Genomic DNA, 26,635 nt, shown 5'->3' with positions numbered 1-26,635 from the left:
CAGTTGGGACCCTCTGAGGAAGCTGCTTTCTTTAGATCTATTGTTATTTCATGTGTATGTGTATCACATGTGTACAGTGCCATTCTGGCCAGAAGAGGGCGCTGGATCCTCTGGAACTGGAGTGACAATGGTTGTGAGCCACCATGGGTGTTGGGGGAATAAACCTAGGTCCTTCGCCAAGAGCAGCCAGTGCTGTGACCACTCTGAGATCTCGCTGCAGTCCCCACCTGAGGACAGTGGAGGACCCAGTAACTTCTGCAGGTGTCCAAGAGCCACCTGGAACCGCTTCTGTGCTGTGAACACTGTAGCCCAGGTTCTGAAACCATTGGGGAGGGGAAAAAGGAACTGGTGTCTTTGAACGCTTACAACAAGATATTCTTCTGGTGCCACAAATGTTTTCCTTACATACTGTTTAATTAAGCTAGCGCGCACATTTCCTCCAGTCTCTGAGGCAGATTTACATTTCTGCAGTCTTTACCATATGCTTCCTTCTATGTATGTGTGTATGGACAAATGTTTATTTATATTTTACAGTGTTTCCTAACAAAGCAGTGTTGGTCCACAGCCCACTGTCAAAGCAACCACAGAAGCTTTGCCCGGTTCATGCCTGCTGTCAGGAAAGCCTTACTGGGGACACTATTGAGAGTAAATTCAAGCACAGAATGAATGTAGCCCAGGCTGGAGCCTTCCTGCCTTCGCCTCTGGGATTGCTGGCTTGTGGCACTGCATCCGGCTAAAAAGCAGGATTTTGATCAGAATATTGCACAAGCTTCACTGGACAAGGCAGACTGAGAGGGAAGTTAGAACCCAGCAGACCTCAGTCACCTGTGATCCCTTCACCAGCGCTTCGAGTTCAGTGACTATTCCTAATTATTATCTTAGGTTTCAAAGATTATCCTTTTCTATCACTGAGCTGATATGCAAATGGTTTTGCAAGTGTATTTAAATTCTTCCCATTCATTTGGAATTGCTAATGCATATGCTTTTTCCTGTTATAAAGAGGACGAAAGGGAGGGAGAGAGGAAGGACAAACAATGCACAGTACTGCCTGCCTTCTGGGACTCAGCAAACAGCACAGCAGCACATAAAGCCAAGGCCTGCGCCCTCCCTTTCCCAGGCTCGCTTCTCAGCCTGGGTATCTCAGAACAGGAGCCCATCTGAGGGAGGGGGCGCCCACCCCTTGCTCTGGAAGGGAAAATGGTGGCTACAGCAGAGCTTCCTTAACACACACTAGGCTCCGTCTGCTTGACCGGATGAGCGGGTGATCGCAGCAGCCTCCTTGTGCTTTGACTAGACTGGCAGGACCTGCACAGCCAGGGCGTCTCCCCTCCAACTGTCCTGAGCGGGGCTCTTTAACCCACGGGCTCACGGAGATCAGCGGCCTCAGGTAAGGTTCTCGTCCACTAACTAACTGCATGTTAGGTTTTTAAACAAGTTTTAAAGATCTTTTGAGTCCCTGCATGCTGGTATAGTAAAACAGTTACTGTAACACACTACTTATTTTTAGTGGTACAGAAGGAGTCAAGTCCAGCTTGGGATCACAAGAGCCTTCCCAGCATGTGCACAGCACTGCCGCTATCCACACAGCACACCTATCGAGACTGCCGAGGGCTCTGACGCAAGCACACGCTCTTAGTCTGAAACTTCACGTGCACTAGCACCTCCACACCTCTGTCAATTTCAGACATGCAGCTTACAGTGAGGCAGGGCTGCCGCTATGGTATGCTGGATCCGGCTGCAACATTTATTCATTTATTTCAGGTGCGAAGCTTCGGAATATGTTTCAGATATAACAGCCCATGTCAAAGTTAAACCCGGAGCAGAATGCATCGCTTTTCCCATGACCGCTATTAGTTCCCTTGTAAATGGCAGCAGCTGGTTTTAGAGACGCCTTCTATGGCATGCAGCCACACTCCCGGAGGAGCCTGGGCCCCAAAGCATCAGCACACCTCCTGTGGAGGTAGGCCTTCCCTCAGAGCCGCTGCTGGTAATGCCACAGAGATGTTCGGCACATGTAAGCTTGTTTCCTTACTAATGTAATTATTTATTTTTTAGGAATGCAAGCTTTTTCATGAATCAACAATGCAGAGTCTTATAAAGCAAGCCAGCAAGCAATAAAACATTAACTATCCCCCCAAATCCCCAAAATAACAAAAAAGAGACAGCCAGGACCACTTACAGGGCTCGATGGAGTCTTGGGCCAGCCTGGGCTGCTGATGCTGTCACTCTCATCTCCGTGGAAAGAGGAGATGCTGGCAGAGCTGGGGGACATTGGGGAGGGGACGGGCAGGTTGCCTGGGGTCGGAGGCTGAGAGACCCCCTGAGAGCTGTAGCCGTCCTGCGGGAGAGGGGCGAGGAGGAGACAAAGTTACAGAAGTCCAGCCAGTTTAACAGACTAAGTGTGCGCATGTGTGTTTGCAAATGTCTCTCTATATCCCATCTGCGTACATAAAGACATGTACCCCGTCCCCCCAAACACATATATAGCAAAGTGCTACAACATTCTGAGTGTGGCAGGTCCCTGTGGGCGACACTGGAAAGGCTACAAAGCCATCAACCATGCTTACTTAAGCTTAAGGGATGCTAGGCATGGGCTGCTCCTTACGCGAGGAAGTCAGAGAAAGATGAAGAGCCATTTTCCTTATTTATGAAATAAGGAAGGGAAGCAAAACAATACGGATGCTGGTGCTGAGGTGGGCACAACAGGAAGCTCCAAACTAACGGCATCCGCGCCAGGCACCGAGATCCCATGCTGTCCAAGAGCAGCCCCCCCCAGGGGAGTTCTGCCCCTCCCCCATGCTGATTTAATGCCACAAGAACCAATGACTTTCATATCCACACCACAGGGGACATGCAGCAGGGGAGGAGGACTGCACGCGTGCAGACGTGCAGAGAGGAAGCACGTGGGACAGTGTCACAGAAGCAGGCTCAGTGTGCAAGTGGCCGGTGGCATGCAAGAGGACCGTGGTGCAGGGAGGAAGTACCTTTGACTTGCTCTCGGGCTGGGGCACGCCTTCTTCTTTACCATCTGCTTTAAGAGGCACGGACAGTTTGGACTCACTGGGAGACATCATATCTGCAAGACCCATAGATGCTAACGGAAAAGGAGAGAAAGTCAGGGTTATGTTTGGGACGTACCATGACACCCCTGCTTATGTGAGCTGCAGAGTGAAGCACTAGCACCCAAGCTTCCCCTGAGGGAAAGCAAGGGGCAAAACCAACCAACCAACCAACCAACCAACCAACCAACCAACCAACCAGTCACAGGCTCCTCAAGCACACTGATGTATGAAACGCTTTACACGGGAGGAAAAGGCAGACTCCGTATGCTCAAGAGTCCCAAACACCAAGGCGTTTTTTTGACAGATTTTTTTTTCTTCGTCACAGCTTAAGATAGCTGGGACAAGTGGAAATGGGCGGTCATATGAACTGGTCACGGGGCCAGCACGCAGCTGTGTTCGTCCGGGCTCTAGGTGGCTTGGCCCTCTATTTCCTCAGTTCAAGGAATGGCTGTTTGCAAAATCTTAGCTACCTCACAGGGTCTAGTCTATAGTAGAAGAGAGTGGCAGAGAGGACTTGGGGGCGGTTCCTATGACTTTACAGTGGGCTGCTGCCCCTTCAGCTGACCCAGAGTCTGCGGTCACCAACCCACCGCAGCTCCAGAGCACAGTAGCTCCGGGGGACAACCTACACGTGCTACCTTCGGCTGAGCAGTGCGGCCAGCTCCATCTAGGTCCTGCTAAAGTCTCAGACAACAATAGACGCATACGTTCTCATTGTAGATACCAACAGACATGCTCGGGTGAAGGTCTGATTTCTTTTGAAGGATAGAATCAGAGACCACAGAGGGCAATCAGTATAGTTATTGAGGGAACAGAGCTGAATTTCCACAGAACCCACTAGAGAGCCATCTGCACATCCCCGAGCTAGAGGACATGCAACATACGAGGCGGAGACCTGCATTCACTCACTGTCAAGATGACAGAACCCTGAGGTGTCATAAACAGGACCTGCTCCAGATGCTACCGTGGCAAGCGTGGACTCAGCCAGGCGAGACCCAGGGAGCACAATGTACTCGGAAAAAGGGAACACGAGCCAGCCTCAAACAGGCCCTGCAGATCGCCCACGACAAACCGATTATCCCACATACTCGTGTATTACTATGTTTTAGAAAATAATTAGTTTTAATTACAGCAGGGAGAGAGAATGAGCGGGCTCTGGTGAGTTAGCTGGCGAGCCCCGGAGTGCTAATTTGTTAATATCGTTAGCATCACTGCAGGTTGAGACCACAGGTCCTGCCAAAAAAGCCTACCGTGCCACGTGCCCTGGAGTTTACAGCGGCACACTCAGTTCTGGGCCCTGAAAGCCTGCGTTGCCACAGGCACGCTGCCTGGGCCTGCTGAGCCGGTCTGCAGCCCAGGCAGTCCTTAACGGCATCGAGACACACACATCATAATGGAGATGTTTTTCTTTCTTTTTTTTTTTCCAAATTACTTTCAATACTTAGACTTTAAGAACTGGAACAAAAAGCTTTTTCAAGTGCTGCAGCTGCAGAGAAAAATCTATTGGGATCAGCTAAAAATGTGTTATTTCTGTGAATGTGTGAAACCTCAGGAAAAAAAAAAAAGGCAGCCGAGCGATATTACAGCAGAGGCGGCCTCGTGCGAGTGGGGGCTGCTCCTGGGCCGCTTCTATCAGGCCCAGTGAGGCAGGAATTAGTGAGCCTGGAGGAAGAGGAGGAAAGGGAAGTGGTGTAGGCAGGAAGGGCCGGGCATGGAGGCCTGCGTGCTCTTGCTTCTGCCGCTGCTCAGAGCAACGGCAGGCAGCACGGTTGAACGGGAAGGTGATATCACGAGGCTCCTAGCAAATCCTGCTGCTCCAGAGGGCACAGTGGACTGTTTTGCCAGTGTTTGTAAGTAATGTCTGGGTATTATTTTGGCAGTAGGAATAGTAATATGTTTTATGCATTTCACACAGTAATGTACACAAAAGTAATTGTAAACAGAAAGAGCTAAGCCAACTGTATTACAATAATCAGCAGTGATTCGCGCGACTCCACCATCAGACTCAGATGAATATAAGCATATGTGACATTTAAAGGCCCCCAGCTTTCTTCGTTCTCTGTCATGTACGCGCACCTGGGCATCCTAGACATGCAGATCCATGTGCACTGCCCTGTCATGGGAGATGGGAACGGACTGACACAAGTACAATGCAGGGTTCTCTTTTATTATATGATCACACCATTTTTCCTACTGTGGCTTTTCCTTTTCTTGAAATGTTGAGTTTTGACTTTGCCAAAATTTCAAAAGACTCATTATACAGAGCCATATATCTGCCCCGTACATCCCTCCAGGGCAGTGGTCTCTCAGGGACATGATATTTTCTTTCTCTTTCTTCAGGAGAGATGACACCATGGTCAGGATGCTTTGTATCAAGGAACTGCTAGTTCTCCAATTCCCGGAGATCTAGGGTGTGAAGTTCAGGCAGGCATGGCCAGGACAGCAAGGGCTGCCTGAGTGATATCAGACGTAAACACACTCTAAGCTCCACCACTGGAATTTAAGAGGTAAAATGACTTAAAGCACCAGGGGTCAAGGTCCTAAGGTTGCTGGATTAGATGCATTCCCAAGGACACAGGGAACAACAGGACTCCTCTGAGGCTTCCTCTCGGCTCAGAACAAAGTTGCAACCATTCCCAGAAGGTAGGGAAACACACCATGTTCTGTTCCTTTCTTGGTAATATTCCATATTGTCGAGATATTTTGTCTTTCTGAAACACAAGAAAGGCCTACACTGTTCACGAATTGGCCATTACTATTTTTTGAAACAAGTTGGCTCTCTCTGTAGCCTAGGCTATCTTAGAGCAAACTATGTGGTCCAGGCTAGCCTCAACTCACTGTGATGCTCCTGCCTAGCATCTCAAGCATCAGCTGCATGAAGATCTGGTGTGCAGCAGATATGTAACCACACATCCTGCATGGTTAGCATAGCACACGCGGGAGCGGCATGAAGATCTCCAGCGCAACATTCCTCCTCACAGCAGTGGTGAGAAGACCCTTCCTCTCTCCACAGCCTTCGGGGGAGCACACGTCCCCATATGAGCTGGTCCCGGAGCCTGGCCCTGGCCTCCTCCAGGAGGGAGGGAAGCCCCTCCTCCACCAGGATGAGACTGAGCGTGGTGCCCTGATGTATTCTGGTAAGGCTTCGTCATGGATGTTTTTGAACTTTCTGTCATGTCCCCTTGTGTCCTTCCTCGTCCCTTGCTCACCTGCCTGTTTTATTTCTTGACGATGGAGGGTGACTGATTGATGAGGGACCACTGAGCAAAAATATCCCCTAGCCGTGGCTGCACACCTCTGAAAACCACTTGAGGAATTTATTAGTAACGCAGCCTCCTGGACACACCCTCAGAACCCAGATAGGATCTGCAGCTGTGACAGGCACTCCAGACACCCCGTGGGAGGCAGTTGTTGGGTAGTTCTGAGGTAGTACAGCTGACTTCCTTTCTTTGTAAAGGAATGCCAGACCTGGCGCTCGGGGTCTCGGTAGGAGAGTGATGGGGCAGTTCACTGTCGGGATGAGCATCTGGCTAAGTCTTCCTGTGGGGTGCCCTTCCATCCTACAGGGCAGTGCGGAGAGAAGCTCGGTCTCTGCAGCTGACTTCTAGAGGTGAACTTAGAGCTCAGGAGATAGGCTTTGCTGCCTTTGGAAGGCACACATGCGCTTGAAAGAGATGCCCTGCGTGCTGCCAAGCACTCAGGAAGCAGTGCTATAGAGGGAACATAGAGAGATGTCCCCCTCTCGCGTCAGGCCTGGCGAACGGCTGAACTGGTTTACCTATGACTTGTTCTTAGTAATTGTGCACTCGCCGTATTACGTGATTCTAGCGTTTTAATCCAACTTGTTAAAAACAAACGTCAAGCCCACGTGCAGAGACCATCAGCACCCATGGAAGCCAACTGCTCCATCAGAGGGCAAGTCCCCACTGCCTCCCACGCCGCATCCTCTGGTGCTCTCAGGAGAACCAGCCGCCAGCCTTACACGCACGCTGACTGTTTAATTGGCTACTCGCTCACTGAGGCTGGTGAGTGTCGCTACCACACAGGAGGAATATTTTTGCGCTGCTCACCTTGTACAACGGTACTGTTCGGCTCAGTGAGGAATGCTGGGATGTTAGGGATGGATGTACAGGGACTGCTAGTGGAATCTCAGAGAACGCCACTGCTGGCCTGCCTGACCTCTGCCCCCTTCCTCTGTAGGGTACCTTGATGGAGGAAGGCCTTGCTGGTCCCTGTGGGATTTTATCATCTCCATGGTCTCGCCACGGAGGTCAATGTCACCACAGGCCGCTCTCACTGTGCAGGGTAGCACGGGGCTCCAGGAGCGGCACTGTTGGAATTCTACCATTCCTGTTCCCCCAAGAGTAACACACTCACAACGGACTCACACAAACCTGTCCACAGACACAAGAAACACTAGATGGTCAACCCTCCTCAGATATGCTGAACAATTACTTTCTGTCGTGTAGCATCCAACTTAATAATGTGGAAATAAAGTCACATAAATGTGGAGAACAAAATTTGATAAATGTTTAAATTATTAAAAATTCAATATTTTGAAATGTACAATGCCATGAAAAATATACTGCTATGTTATACAGGAAGCGGAAGGATAAATGGCCTTTCACTGAACAGATTTCCTCCATATGAAGCAACGAATGCTGAGTTATCTGAATAATAAAATGAAGCCCTTTCTGTGAGTCCCCATAAAACTGGTTCTTGCTTAATAATACATACGTCTTCTTAGTCAGGGCTGTGTGCCATCTGTTTGTTATTAGTATTTTGGGGGCTCTGGGGTTTAAAGAAGAAAGGAAAAATGAGTATTGATAACTAACAGTAGATAAAATTTATTCCAGTTTCAGAAGTAATTTTACCTCAGGAAGCTAGACAGAGCATAGGCCATCCCAACCCAGACCCTCTAAGGCCCGGGTGGCATTTCAGGGAGGTGGAGGCTCCTGGTGGGCAGGCTGCTGGATCTGCATTTCCCTGAAGAACCACCACCTGCTCAACACCAGGAAGGATATTTAGGTACTGCAGACCCTGTTTTGACCTATGCTTTAGTCTGTTTTCTAAGCTTACAGAGGACTGATCAGGAAGACCACTGTTAAATGAGGTCCACACTGGCCCCTCTGGGCTGCTGAGGGAGAGCTCTGGGAGCAGGGTGGGCCTCTCCAGGCTACAGACACAGGGATCATGGGCCAAAGCTGTGCAGATGGAGAATGATGTCTGCGGGGAGCTAGGCTCGCTATGTGTTCCTGACGTGTCCCAAAGCTTTGGAGACTTGCTAAGCTTACACCAAGCCTGTGTGAAATAATGGATGAATCCTACCAAAAGGGGTGCTACCGGTCAGGGGAGCCCCAGGTTCTCACTTCTGAGGGAACACTTGTCTCTGGAAAGCTCTGGGCTGGAGAAGTGGCTCAAGGCCTTGGACAGTGCTCACCACTGGATAGGAACCTGCAATGTCCTAAGCAGGCCTGACGTCGTAAGAAGGCAAGAACGAAAGTTATGAAGGGGACAGAGGATCAACCACAGCCAGGACAGACCCCTCAGAGACCAGCTTGCAGACAGCACTTGGGAGCTGCCAGCTGCACACACCTGGAAGGTGGTGGCCCTGAACAGGAGACGGTCTCCCTGTGCTCGGCCCTGCAAGCCCTTCCTATTCAGCGCGGATCCCAGGTCTCTGTGCTGCCACCGCCGAGTGACAGTTCCTGCTCAGGGACCCTTCCACTCTTCCAATAACACCAAGGATGTAGAATGTGTTGTTTGCTTCTAGGGACACTAGAAACATGTGGGTGCAGCATCAAACAATGAGAAGGTAGTTCCATCAGGTATACCGATACCTCGGGTCCCAGACTACACGTTTTCTGAAGCAGAACAGTGGCCTTATCCACGTGTACTGGGGACTCCACGTGGACTGGGGACTCTGCTCTTTCAAGCTATTAGGGGCGAATTCACCACGTGCCTAAGAGGAGGGCTGAAGAAGACAGGGTGGGCCTTAGAAGCAGTTGAGCAGTTACCTGTGGAGCTGTTCACCGTCGTGGGCGTCATGCTGTAGGGCTGGGCCTGGGCGCCCATCAGGCTGGAGTTGTTGTTCATGGGCTGGCTGTAGGGAGAGCCGGAGGCCACGAGTCCACTCTGGGTCATGCCAGGAAAACTGCCTTGCCTGCAGGGAGGGAGCACAGACACAGCACACTGAGTACCATGGCGACCAGACAGCCCTGTGCTCACCACGAGGCACAGGGCAGGGCTGGTGTTCTTCAGAGAGGCTTAACTCTACTAGTGGGTAAATAGTCAATACGCCGTTCACAGGGTGCACAAGTTACAGTCTTAATCGTGTCGAGATAAACAAGCAGAAGCAAGGGACTGGAAACAAAGGCAGGAATTACAGAAATAAGATAAATCAATTTCTAATTTTTAAAAAATGCGGTTTTTCCCCTTTATCCCCTTTGGCACCAGGGATCAAATCTGGGTCATTCCACCCACGCCTTGGCATACGTCCTAGTCTAACACTCCAAGGCTGAGCTATAGCCTCATGCTGCATTAAGATTTATATTATTTGTGTGTGTGTGTGTGTGTGTGTGTGTGTGTGTGTGTGTGTGTGAGAGAGAGAGAGAGAGAGAGAGAGAGAGAGAGAGAGAGAGAGAATATGAATATGTAAGTGCCCATGGGGACTTGAGGGGTTGGACCTCTGTGCAGTCAGTCACAGGAGGCTGTGAGCTGCCTGAGGAGGGTGGGTGGCACAGTGTTTTTAACCACTGAGCTCTCCAGCCCTAATGTTTAACAAGATCAGACTACGCACGCTAATACCCTCATGTCAAAACCAGAAGTCAGAAATGAAAAAGCCACAGAGCAGTGCTGAGTGCGTATTAAAGCAGATCTTTGCCCCACACTTCCTGATAAAACAGATAGGAGAGAAAGCCCCGCTTCCACCTCAGCCCTACCTATTATTTAAGTTTTTAAATTGGGTCCTATAAAAACCACAGCATCCACACATGTGGCTTAAGGAGTGGTGGGGAAGGCGACAGACTTCTGGGAGGGAAGATCTAAAGGATCTTTACTTCAGAGACGCCACCTCTTAGGGACTCAGTCTCGAGTCACGTTCAGCAGGAGACAGTTTTCTTTTCAGTCTTGGCTGCTGGCAGTGAGGTGCAAGAGGGGCTGGGCTCAGTGCACGGAGCTCTGGTTTGCCCAGAGAGGGCTCACTGCAACAGGAGGACTGGCTGATGTGTGCAGAGCTTCATGGGAGTCTCCAGGGCAGGCTAAGCTTGTCATTGGTGAACACCACACCTCTGAAAAGCCTGCCCCAGTGTGGCTACGAGGCTGCTGAGGAGAGGCTCGAGTTCGCTCTCTTTCTGCCTGCTGCAGACTGCCTAGTTGTTCTCTAAACTACCCTGGTGTCTCTTCACACAGAGCAGTCAATAGCATCACAAGATTTCAATGAGTCAAATAAATCAGTGTTCCAAACCATTAAGATTATTCTTTTGTTTGTTTGTTTTTCAGACAGGGTTTCTCTGTGTAGCCCTGGCTGTCCTGGAACTCACTCTGTAGGCCAGGCTGGCTTCGAACTCAGAAATCCGCCTGCCTCTGCCTCCCAAGTGCTGGGATTAAAGGCGTGCGCCACCACCGCCCGGCTGTAAGATTATTCTTTTGTGTGTCAATTTCTAGTGGATTCAACTTTCTGGCTTATATAAGAAATTAAGAACTATGTTTTAATCAAAGCATCAAAGTTTAAGCATTTGTTCTTGGTAGTGGCTCTTGCAGTCAGTACCTTCCCTGCTGGAGGTGACTCCAGAACCCTAGGGTTGTGTACTGAGCGAAAAGTCCACCCTCTCCAACAAGACACAATCACGCAGGCCTCTACTTTAAGACGAGGAAAGACCAGCTGCCACCAATGCCCAGCTCAAACGCCCCTTTCTGTGGAGAGACTATCTTGTGTATTGTATGGATCCATCACCTGGCAATAAAAAAACCTAGGGCCTAGAGGAAAGGGTAGATTAGAAGGTAGGGCATCTGATGGAGAGAACCGAGTCTGGATAGAGCCAAGGGCAGGAAGATTTGTCCTGGATTTGGGACCTGAGCAGAGGTAGCCAGCCACGTGGCAGAATTTCCACGTTTCCAGATTAGGAAAAATGGGATATTAAGTTATGATCTAGTTGGAGAATATGCCTAGCTATATAACAAAGCACCCTCTTAACTGTATTGTATTTAACAATGCTAACTTAGCATGTTATCTTGAGGTTATAACAACATTAGGAAAATTCTCAATTGACACACAGGAGGCCTGCTCCTCTGCAGGGTTAGGATATCCATATTGTGTGCCCCTGTGCTACCTCAGTACCTGCTTCTAGGTGGTCATGAGGAGCAGAGTCAGGAAGGATCTTAGCAGGGAGAGGGAGGCTAAGGGGCTCTGGTGGTCTCTGAATGCCTCCGACCAGGCTGCGTGATCTTGGCAGGCATGAGGTGCTAATTAACAAGCACGGAGGAGTAATCAAAGCGAGGGCTTAGCAGTGAGATAATTAAGAATATATATATATATATATATATATATATATATATATATATATATATATATATATATATATATATATATCTTGCAGGCACTTACTGAGATCTCTAGTACCTTAGTTAGTGGACCTGTCACTCAAGTTACAAAAGTAACTTGGGTCTTGAGTCCCCATCCTCTATATTCTGACTGGCACATCCCACAAGCCCACAAACAAGCATCGTCCTCTCCAGACAACACTGATACAGTCATTCCTGATTTTCTTTTTTATTTTTAAGACAAGGTTTCCCTCTGAAGTCCAGGTTAGCCTGGCGCTCATTATACAGTCCAGGCTGCACTTGAATTTGTGGTAATCCTCCAGCCTCGGCTTCCCAAATGTTATGCGGATGATCCACTCCCAATCCCAGTTTATCATTTCTGAGTTTTAGAATAGTCTTCAAGGTTTCTTAAGAAGGCTAGGCCATAAAGTCATTTAATTTAGTAACAGCAAGACACTACCAACTAATGTTCTCACCAGGCCTGCCCAGGAAGCACAGAGCCCCAGACTCAATCAGGCCCTTGCCTGCAGGTGCCGAAACAAAGGCGAGCCTCAAGGCCTTGCGGCTGTCAGCTTGCTTGGCTTGTCGAGGACAGATGGTCCGATCAAAGTTAAATATGAAGAACCAGAGGAAGGGGGACTCACAGGGTGCCACATCCCACCGTCCTTACTACAGTAAGCTATGTAAGTGAACCATGAGCAGCAGTCAGAGGTCTGCTCCCCCTGTGGCCTGGAGGGAGGCACCAGGCTACTTCCAAACGGCAGGGCCCCAAGCCCCAGCACACCCTCTGCACACTCCCGGACCTTCCCTCCAGTCTCCACTGTTGCCCCAGAGCCTGGCAGGTGGACAGTGCAGGCTTTGGCTGCAGTGCCAACTCTGAGGAGTCAGGATGTGTTGGGCACATTGCTGAGCGCCCCAATGGGTGCGGGTCACGATGCCGACGGACGGTCTAGCTTGTGAAGAGCATGGGGCAGAATCCAAGGTAGGGCTACGAGGACAGCAGCAGAATCAAGTGGGCCGCACCAGCAAGCAGGGACAGAGCCCTCCGTGGAAGGGGACAGTGGGAGTAGGGTGGATGAGGGCAGGTCCTCTGTCCACTGAGAGTACAAGGAGGACCCTGGTGTCTGAGATACCAGACACCTCTGTCTGAGGCAGAGCAAGGGTGTGCGTCTGTGGAGAGGAGCTCTGGCTTGAGTAAGTCAGGCTGGCATCAAGCCTCGCTCCTCCCAATCCTGCCCAGGCAGCAGCTCTAGTGGCCTTCTGGCCTGATGCCCACCCACCGTGGGGAAGGCAGTCCTGCCGCGCTCTCTCCTTTCCCACCCTCGTTTGTCATGAGTGCTTTGGGGGAGCGAGGGTTCTGGGAACCCACACTCAGCCGAACCTGCTTTCTACACAGAACCACTTAGGACAACTGTCAAGACCATAGCCCCACCCTAACCCCCACCTGCCTGGGGTGACAATCACCCATTAGATTATGGACTTGAAGTCTATTAAAGGTTTGCTGTGCATTTGATTTGATTCACTGGGTCTCATCTTTTAAAGACAACTCTTTCTGTCCTTTTAGAATTTATGTTTTATTGTATTTTTATCTGAAGATTTATATTTTATAGCTTCCACAATAATTTCGTAACTCTGAAAGAGTTAATTGAAATCGTAACCTTAAAATGACATAACATTCATTCAAATTCTAAGTTTGAAATTGAAAAAAATGGGCAAAGCGGAAAGCGCAGTATTTAGATGATAACACAAGGGCTTCTATCTCATTTCAGAAATAAAGACTCTATTTCAGCCCTTGAAATCTGTTCACTTTGTCTTTCCATAACACGACTTTTCAAATCATAGCTATTATGTTGAAACCTAATTGTCCAAAATCCAAAGGACTAAATCTTAGTTAATTCAAATCACTCACTGTCTTCAGCATGGGGACCTTACTATAACCAGGGGCTTGAGCTGTGGGTTTTTTCGGGGGGTGGGGGTGGGGGTGGGGGACGGTCTCTGACATTTTAATGCACTCTCTCCATTAATGTGTTTCCACATCGGCAGCTTCATGTCCATCAGCAGAATGATATCAGGTTAGCCTTGGAGCCAAACACTGACAAAGCACCTTGCTGGCAAACGGCAGCACAGGGCGGGGGTTACACAGGAGTGATGCATCGTAACAAGGGCAGCTGCTCCGTGAGTGGATGTGTGGGACACACCAGTGTAGGCCCAAGTGTCCCTGCAGCAAAGCCTGACTCACATCTCTCTGTCTATATCAGGTCCAGCTCTTCCTCCACAGAGGAAGGCTGCTGGCTGCCTAGTCCTTCAACACTTCAAGCGCTTGTGTTGTTAGCCATGGCACGGTGACCACCATGTGATTTCACATGAGAGGTAAGAAGGACGGAAGAGGTGCCAACCCACAGCCCACAGTCACAGCTCCTCTTGGTCAGAGCATTAGAATGTCGGCAGATGTGTTCACATTCTGGATTCTCAGTAGGACTGCCTTCTCCTCAAGCACAGTGAGACTTGTAGCTGACTGATTCTAGCATTCATTTATTTTTAAAAACTAAGTCTGAGAGTCTCCTCCTTCTGACGCTCCTCGAGACCATGCGACTCCTCCTGGGACAGCAGACAAAGTCCAGCACATGGCCTGTACCCCACAGCTGCTGTTTCTCCCCCAGTTTTAGTGATGGCAGAAGAGGTCCCAGCATGGGCAACTACAGGGTGAAATAGACTGGGATCCAACCCATCTGTGCGCCAGTGAGGGCCTACTGCCTGCCCTGCAGCGACGTCCCCATGCGGCCCAGGCTCCAGGTCGGTGCGCAGCCCAGAACCCTCTTCTAGCACAGGAAGCTGGAGCTCACCCTTGGTAGACAGAATGGCCTTGCTCAGACATACGTTCAGGTTCATTTTCTAACAGCAGAATAGCTTTTATAGACTGAGGTGTGTGCAGAGCAAGAGTCTACCCCTTCACCAAGTTTAGTATAGCACTGCATGGGAAAAGAGAGACAGCCCATGCATCTGCTGGGCCTTGACACTGACAGTGAGCTCTGGTGACCCCAGGAATATCTGCACCTTCTAGCACAAAATAAAGGGCTGAGACTAGACAGTGTCCCAAACCCTTCCTGCTCCAGGTTCTCGGCTTGTAGTTGAAGCTCTGTTTCTTTTGGGGCCAATGCAATGAGAACAGGATGAAGAGCTCAGACAGCGTCTGTGACAATCTTAAGAATCTGTCAAAGTTTACATGGTGCTGGGGGCTGGGGGCCTCACTGAGGAACTGAGTTCCTTCCAACCTTCAAAAGACCCAGGAATTTGTCACTCTTGTAAACTGAAGCCATGATTCTTCCTTGGAAGACTTTCTAAGAATGAAACATCTAGGTAATTCTTAAGGACACAGCTCCGTGTATCAATTACTATATTTGGCATGGAGGCTGTTTAGAATTGCAGGTTTTTCCTAGAATGAAGGAACAAGGCAGGGCACACCGTAGCACTGAGGAAAGCGCTTACATGACAGCACATGCTGTCAAGGCTACAGACAACAGACTGGGCCCTGCAAACATCCTATAAGCTATGGAGGTGTCTAGGATTCAAAGTCTCTTCAGGGAGCAGGGGCCACGGCTTTCCGAAGCTTCTGGCAGACTCTACTCAGATGACACATTCTTGAGAATACTGGCACATTAGCCACTGATGCTTTAAAACAATACACAGTGAGGCACTTTCTGAGTACAGCTACTCCTTGTAAATCATTAGCTTTGAATGTTTGGGTCCCATCATGTGCTTGGCATAGAAGGTCCATACCACTTTCTACCACAGATCCTCGTCTTCATCCAAAAGGTCAACGACAGAAGCAACCTATTTATCTGTAGCTTATTTGATGTTGCAAGTTACAAATCACACTTACAAATCACCCTAGAAATGATATTAATGAGACTCCTTTTCAAATAGCTAAACTGTTATTTTCTTCTGTATTTTATGATTAACTTGCGACTGTCCTCATCATAACAGCCACACACAATCCTTCCTCTTTGCTAGTTACTTAGTTGTATTAGACACACGCTTCTGGCTTTCGTCAATAATCTGTCCTTTTGTAATTCTTTCCCAGGCTCCAGGCTCTTTGGGAATGATGAAGAGAACATTATAACAAACTGTGGCGCCCCAAAGGTTGAATGTTCACTCCCTCCCCTCAAAAGAAGCACACACCCTAAGCAGGCGTCACCTGACATCCGCAGACTGGGGTAGGGAGAGCAAACAAACACGGAGAGTGAGACGGAGCTACAGCACAGGACAGCTACGGTGCTGACCAGGGCTCCCAGCCACTGGAGCAGAGCCTTGTCAGCACTGCTTCCCCACAGCCTAGTCTGCACTCTGCAAACAGGCGCAGGAGGCCAGCCTGCTGCAAAGCGGGGCTGAGGCCACCTGAAATAGGAACTGAACTTGGGTTTCTTTCTTTTTCAGAAAGGATACTGAAAGCATGAAAGGTGACTTCACAGGCAGCAGGTGGACAGGCAGCGCACTGCGGGGGCTTTGCCGGGTGTGAGAAGTCACAGTTGCCCTGGCTTCCCTCCTTCTCTCAATTTTAATTAAGGAGGAGGCGCTGTCTTGTAGGCAGCGCTCCGCTCTGCTCCGGAAGCTGCCGGCTGGAGCACAGTTGATCTTCTCAGACTGGTTAGCTAACATTGATTTTCTGCCCCAGTGGAAGAGATTTTACTCTGATGCATGCCATTTAAATTCATTTTACACAGCTGCTTAATGTGGCTTGGCAAGGCTCAGCGAACCAGCTTTGTGGGTCTAAACAGCACTCCTGAGTTGGGAAAGGACAGAGCCTGTGGCTCGGCAGCTGATGACAAAGGCTTTGCTGCTCTAGATGCATGAACTGACCCTGAAGGAACCATGTTAAAGTGCAAGAGGGGCAAAGCCAGGCCCAGGATGGAGTATGCTGTCCGCCCCAGCATCCGCCCCAGGCCCAGGATGGAGTATGCTGTCCGCCCCAGCATCCGCCCCAGGCCCAGGATGGAGTATGCTGTCCGCCCCAGCATCCGCCCCAGGCCCAGGATGGAGTATGCTGTCCGCCCCAGCATCCGCCCCAGGCCCAGGATGGAGTATGCTGTCCGCCCCACAGTTGCTTTACTCGGGGATCACGTTCAGAGGATTCTCTGCTGCTCTGCTCCACATGGAGGACCATGCTTACACAACTAACTACACTCCAGGACAAAATGACCCTCTGCTCTTGCTGTCTTGGTGCCAGGCTAAGGGAAGAGGGCGGAGCTGAGTTTACTGTTTGCAGGGTTGGGGAAAGGTCTACTGTCCCTTACTACCACCAACGGGGAAGTTGGTATGGAGGATCCGATGAATGTACACACACACACACACACACACACACACACACACACACGATAGCGTTAATATTATTGTTTAGTAACTACCTAGTAACACACTCAGTTATTAACTATACCGTTTCATAGCAGGGAAGAGAAGCACATTTGTTGTCTGTAACTCCTGTATTGATACCAAGACTGAGACGCCAGAGTGTATAGGTAGAAAACTCTTGATTATTTTGTTGAATTCCTCTAGCCAAACATTCCAGGCCTCCTTGGAGGAAGAGACAGCAAAGTCACTGTCTCAAAGGCAGGCTCTGAGAGACAGTGAGGCCTCTCCTCTGTGCTGGGCAGCCCAGGCAGCCCAACTGTCCCAGTGCCCAAGTTCCTGGGATGGGGCTTTCAGTGTGTCAGTACAACACAGTTCCTCCACGGGACATCAACACCAGAGGGCTCAGAGCAGAGGGGGAGACTTCACTGCTTCCGTGCCCTTAACAGTTTCTATTTTTCCTCTCAGGCATGAAAAGGACAGACAGAAACAGTCAGGACCTGATGGAGGTGTGCAGGCTTCCATTACACTGCCATGGGACGATTCACATCAAAGAAAAAACCAGAAAGGAACACAACAACAGCCAGTAAGGTGACCTTGTGGCCTGGGTCTGCTGAGGCTCTTCTGCTGACAGCTTAAGGTAAATGCCCAGGTCTCCCAACAGCAACCCCTAAGCGTGTTGCTGCCTCCCAGTACTGGATAAAGGAAGACTGCTTTGGACTGTGTGTGTGTGTGTGTGTGTGTGTGTAATACTCAACAGAGGTAGAGGAAAGGGCCAAAGAGAGAGAAAAGTAAGATTTTCAGACTGCTTTGGACTCTGTGTGTGTGTGTGTGTGTGTGTGTGTAATACTCAACAGAGGTAGAGGAAAGGGCCAAAGAGAGAGAAAAGATTTTCATATTTATTCTCAATCTATCAGTTCAGCATAGTTTTAACTGGAGGTAAATAAATTAGTGTAAACAGCTGTTTAAGCAGCCAGAGCTGAGTGGGGAGAATGTGGGGTTAAGCTGTGGCCTGGTCTGCTGGCTAAACACAGAGGACAAATGTATGGCTGGGTATTAACCGTGAGCTTCTATTATAACTGACTCAGGAAGCATGGCGAGACTTCCACCAAGCGGGGCCCAGCCTTGCTGTCTCTGGCCATCACCCACCCCATGCTTTCAGAGGCTTGTCAGATGCAATCACATACTTCCTACTTAACAGAAGGGAAGTAACTTGGTGTTATGAATTGCAACAATGGGCAGTTCATTGAAGCCATTGACAATGGGAGCGGCTGTGCCAGCCTCCAGCAGACTGTCTATTCAAACACTCCCTGTGGCCTGGCGGGGCTGGCTGCAGGGTGGACACTCAGGGTCAGGAGATCTGAAGTGAGTGTAAAAGGCTAAGACAGAACAGGGAGGTAATGATGGATCTCCGCTTAATTCCTCAAAGGAAACGTGCCAGTGTTCAGATCCAGGGCCCTGCATCCTTGGGACATCAGCTTCTGAGGGGAAGGAACAGATCTAAACACATGCATGTTCACAGCCATCCAGAGACACAGACATCTAAACACACGCATGTTCACAGCCATCCAGACACACAGACATCTAAACACACACATGTTCACAGCCATCCAGAGACATAGACATCTAAACACACATGTTCACAGCCATCCACAGAGACACAGACATCTAAATATGCATGTTCATAGACACCCACAGATACACATCTAAACGCATACATATTCACAAGTACTTACAGATACATAAACACATCTAAATTCACACGTTTAGTCATCCACACCTGACACTTAAACACATCTAAACACATGCAACCACAGACACCCAACAGACACTGCTAAACTCGCACATTTTAGAAACATCCAAACTTACAAATGTTCTTAGATAGCCCTTCCAGACACATTTGAATACACATCATATGCTCACAGACTAACACACACGTGCACACATACATGCTTGCAATATTAGCTTTTATGTATCTGACAAGTCAGAATTTTCTTGACTTCTGAAAGTACCACTGAGACCCAGAGTGTCCAAAGTGCCTTTTAAAGGATGGACCTGCTTCTGCTCCTTCTAAAACACGTTCATCTTTGCTTCTTGTAGTTTTAAATTATGCCATTTTGTGGCAGGTCAAGGACTTAAGAATTAACTAAGAATTAGGGTTAAAATCCAGGACAGAGGACAAAGCTTTGCTCAACCAGCGTAAACTTCCTATAAGATTATTTTTGCCTTAACAATCACATTTTGGTTGGGACAGAAAATGTTCAGATAATAAAACACAAAATTCCACATGTACTCATTTAGACCAACACACAGGACACATGTATACACATATGGAATTTTGACTTGTTTGTGTGTATGTGTATGTATGTGTGTGTGTGTGTGTGTGTATAACAGGGTCTCACTGGGTAGCCCTGACTGTTCTAGAACTTGCTATAGTTTAGGCTGGCCTCAAGTTCTTAGTACCCCGCCTATCTCTTGTCTCTCAGGGTTGGGATCAAAGGCATACATGATCACAACAGAGCAAAGTTTCTACTGTATAGAGACTCTTATGGTATAACTCTGTGTGTGTGTGTGTAAATGCCTATGTAAATGAATGTTCATGCTTGAGTTGCATATGTGTCTGAGTGTGTAATTGCATGTTGCTTCCTTTGCAATGTTTTAGATGATAAATATTTAGGTTGTAGTGTTTTCAGCTTAAAACTCATTGTCTGAAGTAGAATTGAGCAGAAATTTCCTTTTATGCAGGGTGTGGTTGACCTTCTGCCTACAGTCATAGGGCTTTCAAGCCTCCGCCCACACTGACACATACCTCTCTGGTCTCACCTCACAGGTAAAGCCGAGCTCGGCTGCTCTTGAGCCCTGCAGGAAGGAGGGGCTAGTGCAGGTCACATGGCCCACAGCCCACCTGTCTTAGAGGCATACCTGCTCTGTGCTGAGTTTGCAGCGGCCTGCATCACAGCTGCGGCAGCTTCCTGGGCCTTCCGGTTCACAGTGGGCATTGGTGGGCCCATGCCTGGCCCTCCCTGCTGAGACATGCCGGGAGAACTGGGCGTGACGCCGCTCATGTTCCCAGGGAAAGCTCTGCTCTGCATCCCAGCCGAAGGCATTCGTCCCAGGGGCATAGCACCACATGGCTGGCTTGGCCCTTGTCCATGCATCTGGTTGTTGGCATTGATGCCCATCCCGGGCCCTGGGCCGCTGTAGCTTGCACTGGGTACCCCGCTGTATGTTGGGGTTCTGGAGTAGTTGCCTAAACAAAAAGCAAAGACAATTTAAAATCTTTTATTTAAATGCTCATGAAAACACGCACTGCAAATATATTCTGTGCATGGATACACCCACCCCAGGTGCTCCTCCCTAGCTGTGCTCCCTAGCTGTTCTTCCCTCTCTAGCAGACATGGCTGCATTCTCAAGGCACCTGGGGAACCAACTCAACGTCAGACAGTCCCCTGGGCTCCACAACACTGGGACAGAAAGGCTAGCCTTAGAACACAAGCTGGGTTGGGAGCTTGGCCAGTCGTCCCAGCTACATTGGCCTGCCTCCAGCTGAGGCAGGAGCATCACCTGTTTAACCCTGCTCAGACCACTGGGAGAGTTCAAGGGCAGCTGGGCTACCACAGGAAGACTTTGTCTTGAAGTCAGAGAGTAAAGAGCTACGACCACAAGCCAGCAGGAGAGCCGTTGCTTATCAGCCACATGGCCTTGGAGGTGATACCTACGCTGTAGAAAGAACGAAGAAAGGGCTCCCAGCCCAAAATGTTGCCAACGTACTGGACACCGTACACTTACACTTTACCCCGAAGTATGTCCCCAGGCCACTGAGACCAGCCTGCCACACCCACCTCCACCTGACTGTGGGTCAATGCACTGGCCTCCCTGACCTCACAGGAAGGGGTCACCTGCATCTTCACTGGTCAGCCTGGCTCTACTGTGACGCTGAGACCAACCCTCTGCAGCTCCGGACTGAGTGGCTGCTTTACATATGTGGTGTCATGTCTTACATATGTGGTGTCATGTCTTTACATATGTGGTGTCACGTCTTACAACTCTCAGCAGGGGACCGGTGACGTGGAGAGGAAGGTGGGGTACAGCTGGTCACGAGCCCTTGTCACCCTCCACCTGTGGCTCTGGGAGGCAGCTGCAGGGCGGCCCCTCTCTTCCCGACTGCTCATCTACAAATTACGTCCATGTACATTAGAGGAAGGCATGGTACCACTCCAATAATACCAGCACATGTTAACTGCTGAGACAAAATGTGCATGAGACAATTGGTTCAAGTGGTCTTCTGCCCCTGAGTTACTCCGTTCTCCCAATAACCCAAAACATGACTGCTTTTTCTCTTTTAAAGATTTTTTTATTTTATGAATGTGAGTACACTGTAGCTGTCTTCAGACACACCAGAAGAGGGCATCAGATCCCATCACAGATGGCTGTGAGCCACCATGTGGTTGGTGGGAATTGAACTCAGGACCTCTGGAAGAGCAGTCAGTGCTCTTAACCACTGAGCCATCTTTCCAGGCCTAGCCCCCATCACTGTTTATAAATAAAGAAAACCTAAGTTTGGAGGTTAGGATTGAGGCTCATGCAAACAGAATCCATGTATTTAACCAAGGAAGCACGCTGTCTTCCAGGAACAACGTGTTAAAGTAATACAAATGTAAAACAAACAAGTACCCAGAGTCTGTGGACTGTGGACAGGATCTGTCAATGCTTCGACTACGTTCTGGAACAGTCTCCCATCACCCGATGGCAACGACACATAAAAAGCCCAGAGACAGCTCCGGGTACAAGGGAATTGAGTTAGACGTCTGCAGCTGGGAGGGCCGTGCACACCGGTGTGTGTGGACTGAAGGACGGGGGGGGGGGGGGGGGGGGGAGGGGGGGACGACAAAAGCACCCTGTGGGATGGTGGGATGGAGGGGGACTGAGGCGGCCTGGGATGGAGGCGCCGTGCTCTGTCTGCACAGGAGGCAGTGGAGTGGGAACCTCACATGCTGATGGGGGACAGGCTCTGGGGGCGCAGTAAATCCTGTGCGTACTGACTGGGGACTCCTGGGAAACCTGCTTCAGGTTTCTTCCTCTTGACATCATTCTCTGGGGGTTGTCACTTAGGCATAACGTCTCCCAAACACAAAATGTGCCGGAGGAGTTCCTGGCGGATGAGGCAGAGGCAAAGGGAAGGCAGCATAGACGAGTCAGGACAGTGGACAAGCAGCAGGAAAATGTCAAGGCCACTGAGGAGCAACACGGAGCTGACTGGAAGGGAAGCCGCTGGGCCAGCAGGCCTGAGGGCCTCGCTTCCCTCAGGGGGTGCGCATCTGCAGACTCGAGGGAGCTCCGAGAGGGCTCTTGGTACAGACAAACACGGACCAACAGTGAGAGAAACAGGGCCTTACTAATACTAGGTACTAGGTCCAGGTCCACACTCTTGAAAAACAATTCTTTACATGATGCCCAAGAAAGCATTTCTTTGAACTTTAATTCTGGAGGTGAGGGACTCAAGACCTGGGGGCGCCAGGGGTGTAGCGAGGCAGGCTGTGAGTGTGGCAGAGTGCAGGCACTCCCGACTGTGTGTGGCCCCTTCAATGCTTAAGAAACGGCATACTCACGGAACCACGCCATGACAACATTCAAACTGGTTTTCTTAAATCCACACAAAGCAGAGTGACCTCTAGGCCTGAGGAAGTGAGGCACTTTGAGCTCACTGGGCATCTGTTCTTAGGTGCATGGCGTGTGAGCTTTCTTCAACTGTCTGTGAAGTATGGCTGCTGGTTATGGACGAGGTGGAGGTCTCTGTTCCTGCGGACCACAGGCTGCCACAGTGTGTCTGTCTGCCAAGGGCCCGAGGGTAAATAGTTCAAGCACCGGGGCTCTGTGTACTCCAACCACGCAGCTCTGCCGAAACGGCTCAGAGCTCCAAGGTAGCCACACGCTGACACACAGTTCCCGTACGTGGGTATTTACAAAACAGCGTCAAAACAAGAGGGAAATAATTTGCTGACCCCTGGAAAAGACCAGCCCTGGGCATGCCCATAACCCGTCAAACTGGCTCAACTCTGTATTGTCTTTAAGTAAATGTCATTATGAAGGCTGAAGGTGGACATGGGAGGGTTCTAAAACGGCAGGGTAGACTCCAAGACCTCAATAAAGACGGAAATCGGAGGGCCTCGAGACAGGAGGCTATCTGAGGAGGATAAAGGTTGTATAGGAGGCTGACAGTGTGCCTTACTCCGGAACACAGCACCCTTGCCAAGCTGGACTGTGCAGAGACAAGCAAGAACACACTGTTCTTAAACCGGCTTAAACCCCGCCCAACGCTCACACCTGCAACCCCGCCCAGAGAGGTCTCAAGTGGCTCGAGTGTTCTGTCCTCTGGGAGGAGGCAACCAGCTCTGCAGAAACAGCACCTTCCTGGATGCTCAGGCAAGCTGTTCAGTAAGTGCTCCCTGTGAGTCCTCCCCTCCCTAGCCTCAGAGTCGCTCGCCTCAGCGTCTGTCTCAGCTTCCCTTCAGCTTTATTTTTACCAAACACACGGTAAACTCATGTACAGTGCAAGCCCTTACGTAGCGGATCCACGCGCCACACACTTGGAGGCCTTCACATCTTCCTGACCTTTATAAGCAACTTGTGGGTAGAAGTCCTGTTCTCCAGTGAACAGCTTTCCCTTTGAAGTGACCTGAATCTTGCTTTATGACAAGCATCTAGACATGGCCACTGCCGACTGTCCTGTCCTCTCAGTGCCACTTGACTCGAGAAGGATGCTGTGGCTGAGCTCTGCTTCCTGTGGGAGACACACTGCCTGAGCTCTCCCACTCTGGGGCTTCCTCCTTGTGAGGTGGGGACCGAGAGGCTGCAGGAGGCCGCATCTCCATGAGCCCAGAGGGAGAATGGCCGGCTTCCTGACTGCCCGGCCCTGCTCCACTCTCATTCCTTTGTCGACTCTATGGCTGGCTTGTGGCGGGCGGGGCTCCAGCCTGGGCAGGAAGCACTCGGCCTATGAGGCAAGTGCAGGCCAGCCATGTGCGGCCTGTGCATCATGCGCGGCCGGTGTTGATGCTACCCGTGTCCTCCGTCTCTCTCCTTCAGCCAGCAGGATGGCTCAGAATCACATGCCTCTGTCTGGGAGAACCAGAGTCCTCTCTTTTCCTTGAAGTTTTAAAGACACTCGTCTCTGACCCTAAGGGCTGGGGTAATCACACTCTCTGAAGGCTCCAGACGGTTTCCCAGGCAAAGCTCAGGCATTAGCAGGGGCGGATGAGCTCTGTTTCTGAGGCCGCCTGGCAGCACGACCTTCAAAGGTTACTTAACTTGCCCACAGTGGCACTGCCACTAGGGAGGTGTGATGTTAATGGGGACCAGGGAAGGTTGCAGCACAGAGCTGCGGTGCGACCGTCAGCACTGAGCCTCAGGACCCCAGTGCCACTGTCCCACCAGCTTTGAAGGTGAGTGGATGTGACTGGGTGCGACCCACCCTACCCTCCTTAGTCGTCATCTTCCTCTTCCAGCAAACAGAATTCAAATGTGTAAGCCAAGCAAAATACGAGAGAAGCCGGCAGGAATGAGACGCGCAGTCTTCTTTCCATGTTTCTCTAATAGATTAGTAATTTGTTGGCACTAGCTCTGACAGAAAACAGATGGATGCAGCATTAGGCACAATGAAGGCAGCAGATGCCGGGCCAACCCACCTCAGCTGGACGGCTCCTGCAGCCAAGTCCAAGAGCCCACCGTTTTCAAGTGGGTTCATCTTGGCACGCCAGCTTTGGAAAATCAGTCACGAATGAATTCAGATTTCAACCCAGCAGGAGTTGCATTCAAGCACCAGAAAGAGAAAGCAGCAGCTACACTCTACTTAAGCCCCCGCCATTATTTTAGGAGGGTTGCAGATAGTTCTGTATCTGACTGGAGCACGTTGGGATTTGATAGTCACAATCGATACTTCCAGCTCCTGTTCTTAAACCTACTGTTTCTCCTCTCACATGAGGTCTTGTGCCTGGGCTACAAGGCTAAGGATGCATTTTATTCTCCCATACCGAGGAGGACAAAAGGTGCTATGCTTCAAAACTCAGACCTTCTACCTTGGGTAATACAACCTGCATGAGAGTTACATGCTATAAATATGTATTGACAGTGCTGGGGAGATGGCCTCTTGGTTAAGAACGCTCATCACTCCTGCAGAGGTCCTGGGTCAGCTTCGAACAGCTCACGCTCCGTAGCCCTGCCTCTGCCCTCTGTGGGTAGGCAGCAGGCACGCCTGGGGAGGCCAACTCACACACACTCTTTATGACCAGGGCTAAGCTTCCCCTTGCTCCTGAGCCGCCAGCGCCCCCATCTCAGCAGCAGTCCTACACTGTAGACTGATAAACCTTACATCCGAGAGGCTATCCAGTCCCACAGCCACCAGTGCAGTCAGGACACGGGACCTGGCACCATGCAGAAGCTCCCTTCTGTGGCCAGTCAGCAGCACACCCCAGACTCACATGGTGGTAAGCAGCTCACGGCTGTGAGCACATGGCCACTTGTGGACCCATAGCGAGTCACTTTTGGCTGCCGTGAACCGAGCTCTGTGTGGATGTATGTTTGTTTTGCTTCTCTTGGGAAAGTCTAGGTAAGAGCAAGCGGAGTTGCAGAGGAAGTGTGATTTTAAGGCTGCAGGAAGCCGCCAGGCAGTCACCATGTGCGCTTAGTTAGGTACTGCATGGTAGTTACTGATGACAGCCAGGACTTGATATTGTCAACTGTTCAAAAGTCCTGGTCATTCTAATAGGCACGGGACTAAATGCATCATGGCTTTAATTTTCACTTTGCTCATGACAGATAACTAAGTATTTTTCTTATGTGTTTTGCTGGTAAAAACCTTTCTGTATTTATAACAACAACAAAATAGATACATTAGAAAAACAGATAATTCTTCTTTCTACTGGGACCTACACACATCCTCTTTGGGGCATAGATCAAGTAATTAAGAGGACATCAAATGGAGGAAGCATTCAAGTCACCTGATCTTACCGACTCCTGCTTTGTGAAGGGTACCAGACTGTGCTTTGCATTGGGATCCAAGACATCTTGCTTTTCCCAGGTCAACATACATTTAAAACGTCTTTAAACTGTAAAGTTTACATACATTCTGCATGATGTATGTTACTGCAGTATCACTTTCAACTTTAAGAAGATTCCCCACTCCTGCATGTGTTAACAGTTCTCAAAAAAATACAAAACAACAACAATAAAAAAACAAAAAAGAAAAAACAAACCTAATTGCAAAGTAATGCAAGCTCAATATATACATAAAGAAATGGCAAAGAGCCTTAGTTTCACGTTCCACAGACTGGACCCAGCACGCAACTCGCCTTCTACACACTGCAGCCGCACCCTCCATCACCCCACCCGACAAGGCAGGCAGTCACGCCTGGGCTGGATTCCTCTCCTTAGCTCAAAAACTTGTTCTTTGGAGGCTCTCAAATGCCAGGCCCTGTGCCAGCTGCTGGGCATCCAACAGTGAGCAGAGACCGAGGCGAGGTAGGCCAGCGAAGGAACACAGAGCGCGGGCCTGGTGATGGGATGGAGGGAGAAGACATCTACAGAGCGGTGCGTGGCACAGGGAGGGCCCTCCCTGTCCTGGACCGTCAGGGAAACACCACGCTGACAGCGATTGCGGAGCCCAGGACATCTGCAAGCAGCCAGGTGCCAGT

At 49.9% G+C, this 26,635-nt stretch overlaps 1 protein-coding gene across 1 annotated transcript in view; it reads right to left on the bottom strand.

The window, feature by feature from the left end:
• Arid1b (AT-rich interaction domain 1B) overlaps nucleotides 1-26,635 on the bottom strand; it is a 337,801-nt gene that overhangs the window by 27,400 nt on the left and 283,766 nt on the right. The window contains exons 8-11 of the mRNA XM_052169726.1: nucleotides 19,869-20,196; nucleotides 9,080-9,225; nucleotides 2,985-3,094; nucleotides 2,180-2,338 (exon numbers count right to left, since the gene is read on the bottom strand). Coding sequence (XP_052025686.1) covers nucleotides 2,180-2,338; nucleotides 2,985-3,094; nucleotides 9,080-9,225; nucleotides 19,869-20,196 — 743 coding nt within the window. The remainder of the gene's footprint in view (nucleotides 1-2,179; nucleotides 2,339-2,984; nucleotides 3,095-9,079; nucleotides 9,226-19,868; nucleotides 20,197-26,635) is intronic.

The sequence above is a fragment of the Apodemus sylvaticus genome, chromosome 23 (genome assembly GCF_947179515.1).
Source record: "Apodemus sylvaticus chromosome 23, mApoSyl1.1, whole genome shotgun sequence".
Taxonomy (NCBI): Eukaryota; Metazoa; Chordata; class Mammalia; order Rodentia; family Muridae; genus Apodemus; species Apodemus sylvaticus.
The sequence above is the reverse complement of the archived record's forward strand: the minus strand, read 5'-3'. Positions and strand labels throughout refer to the sequence as shown.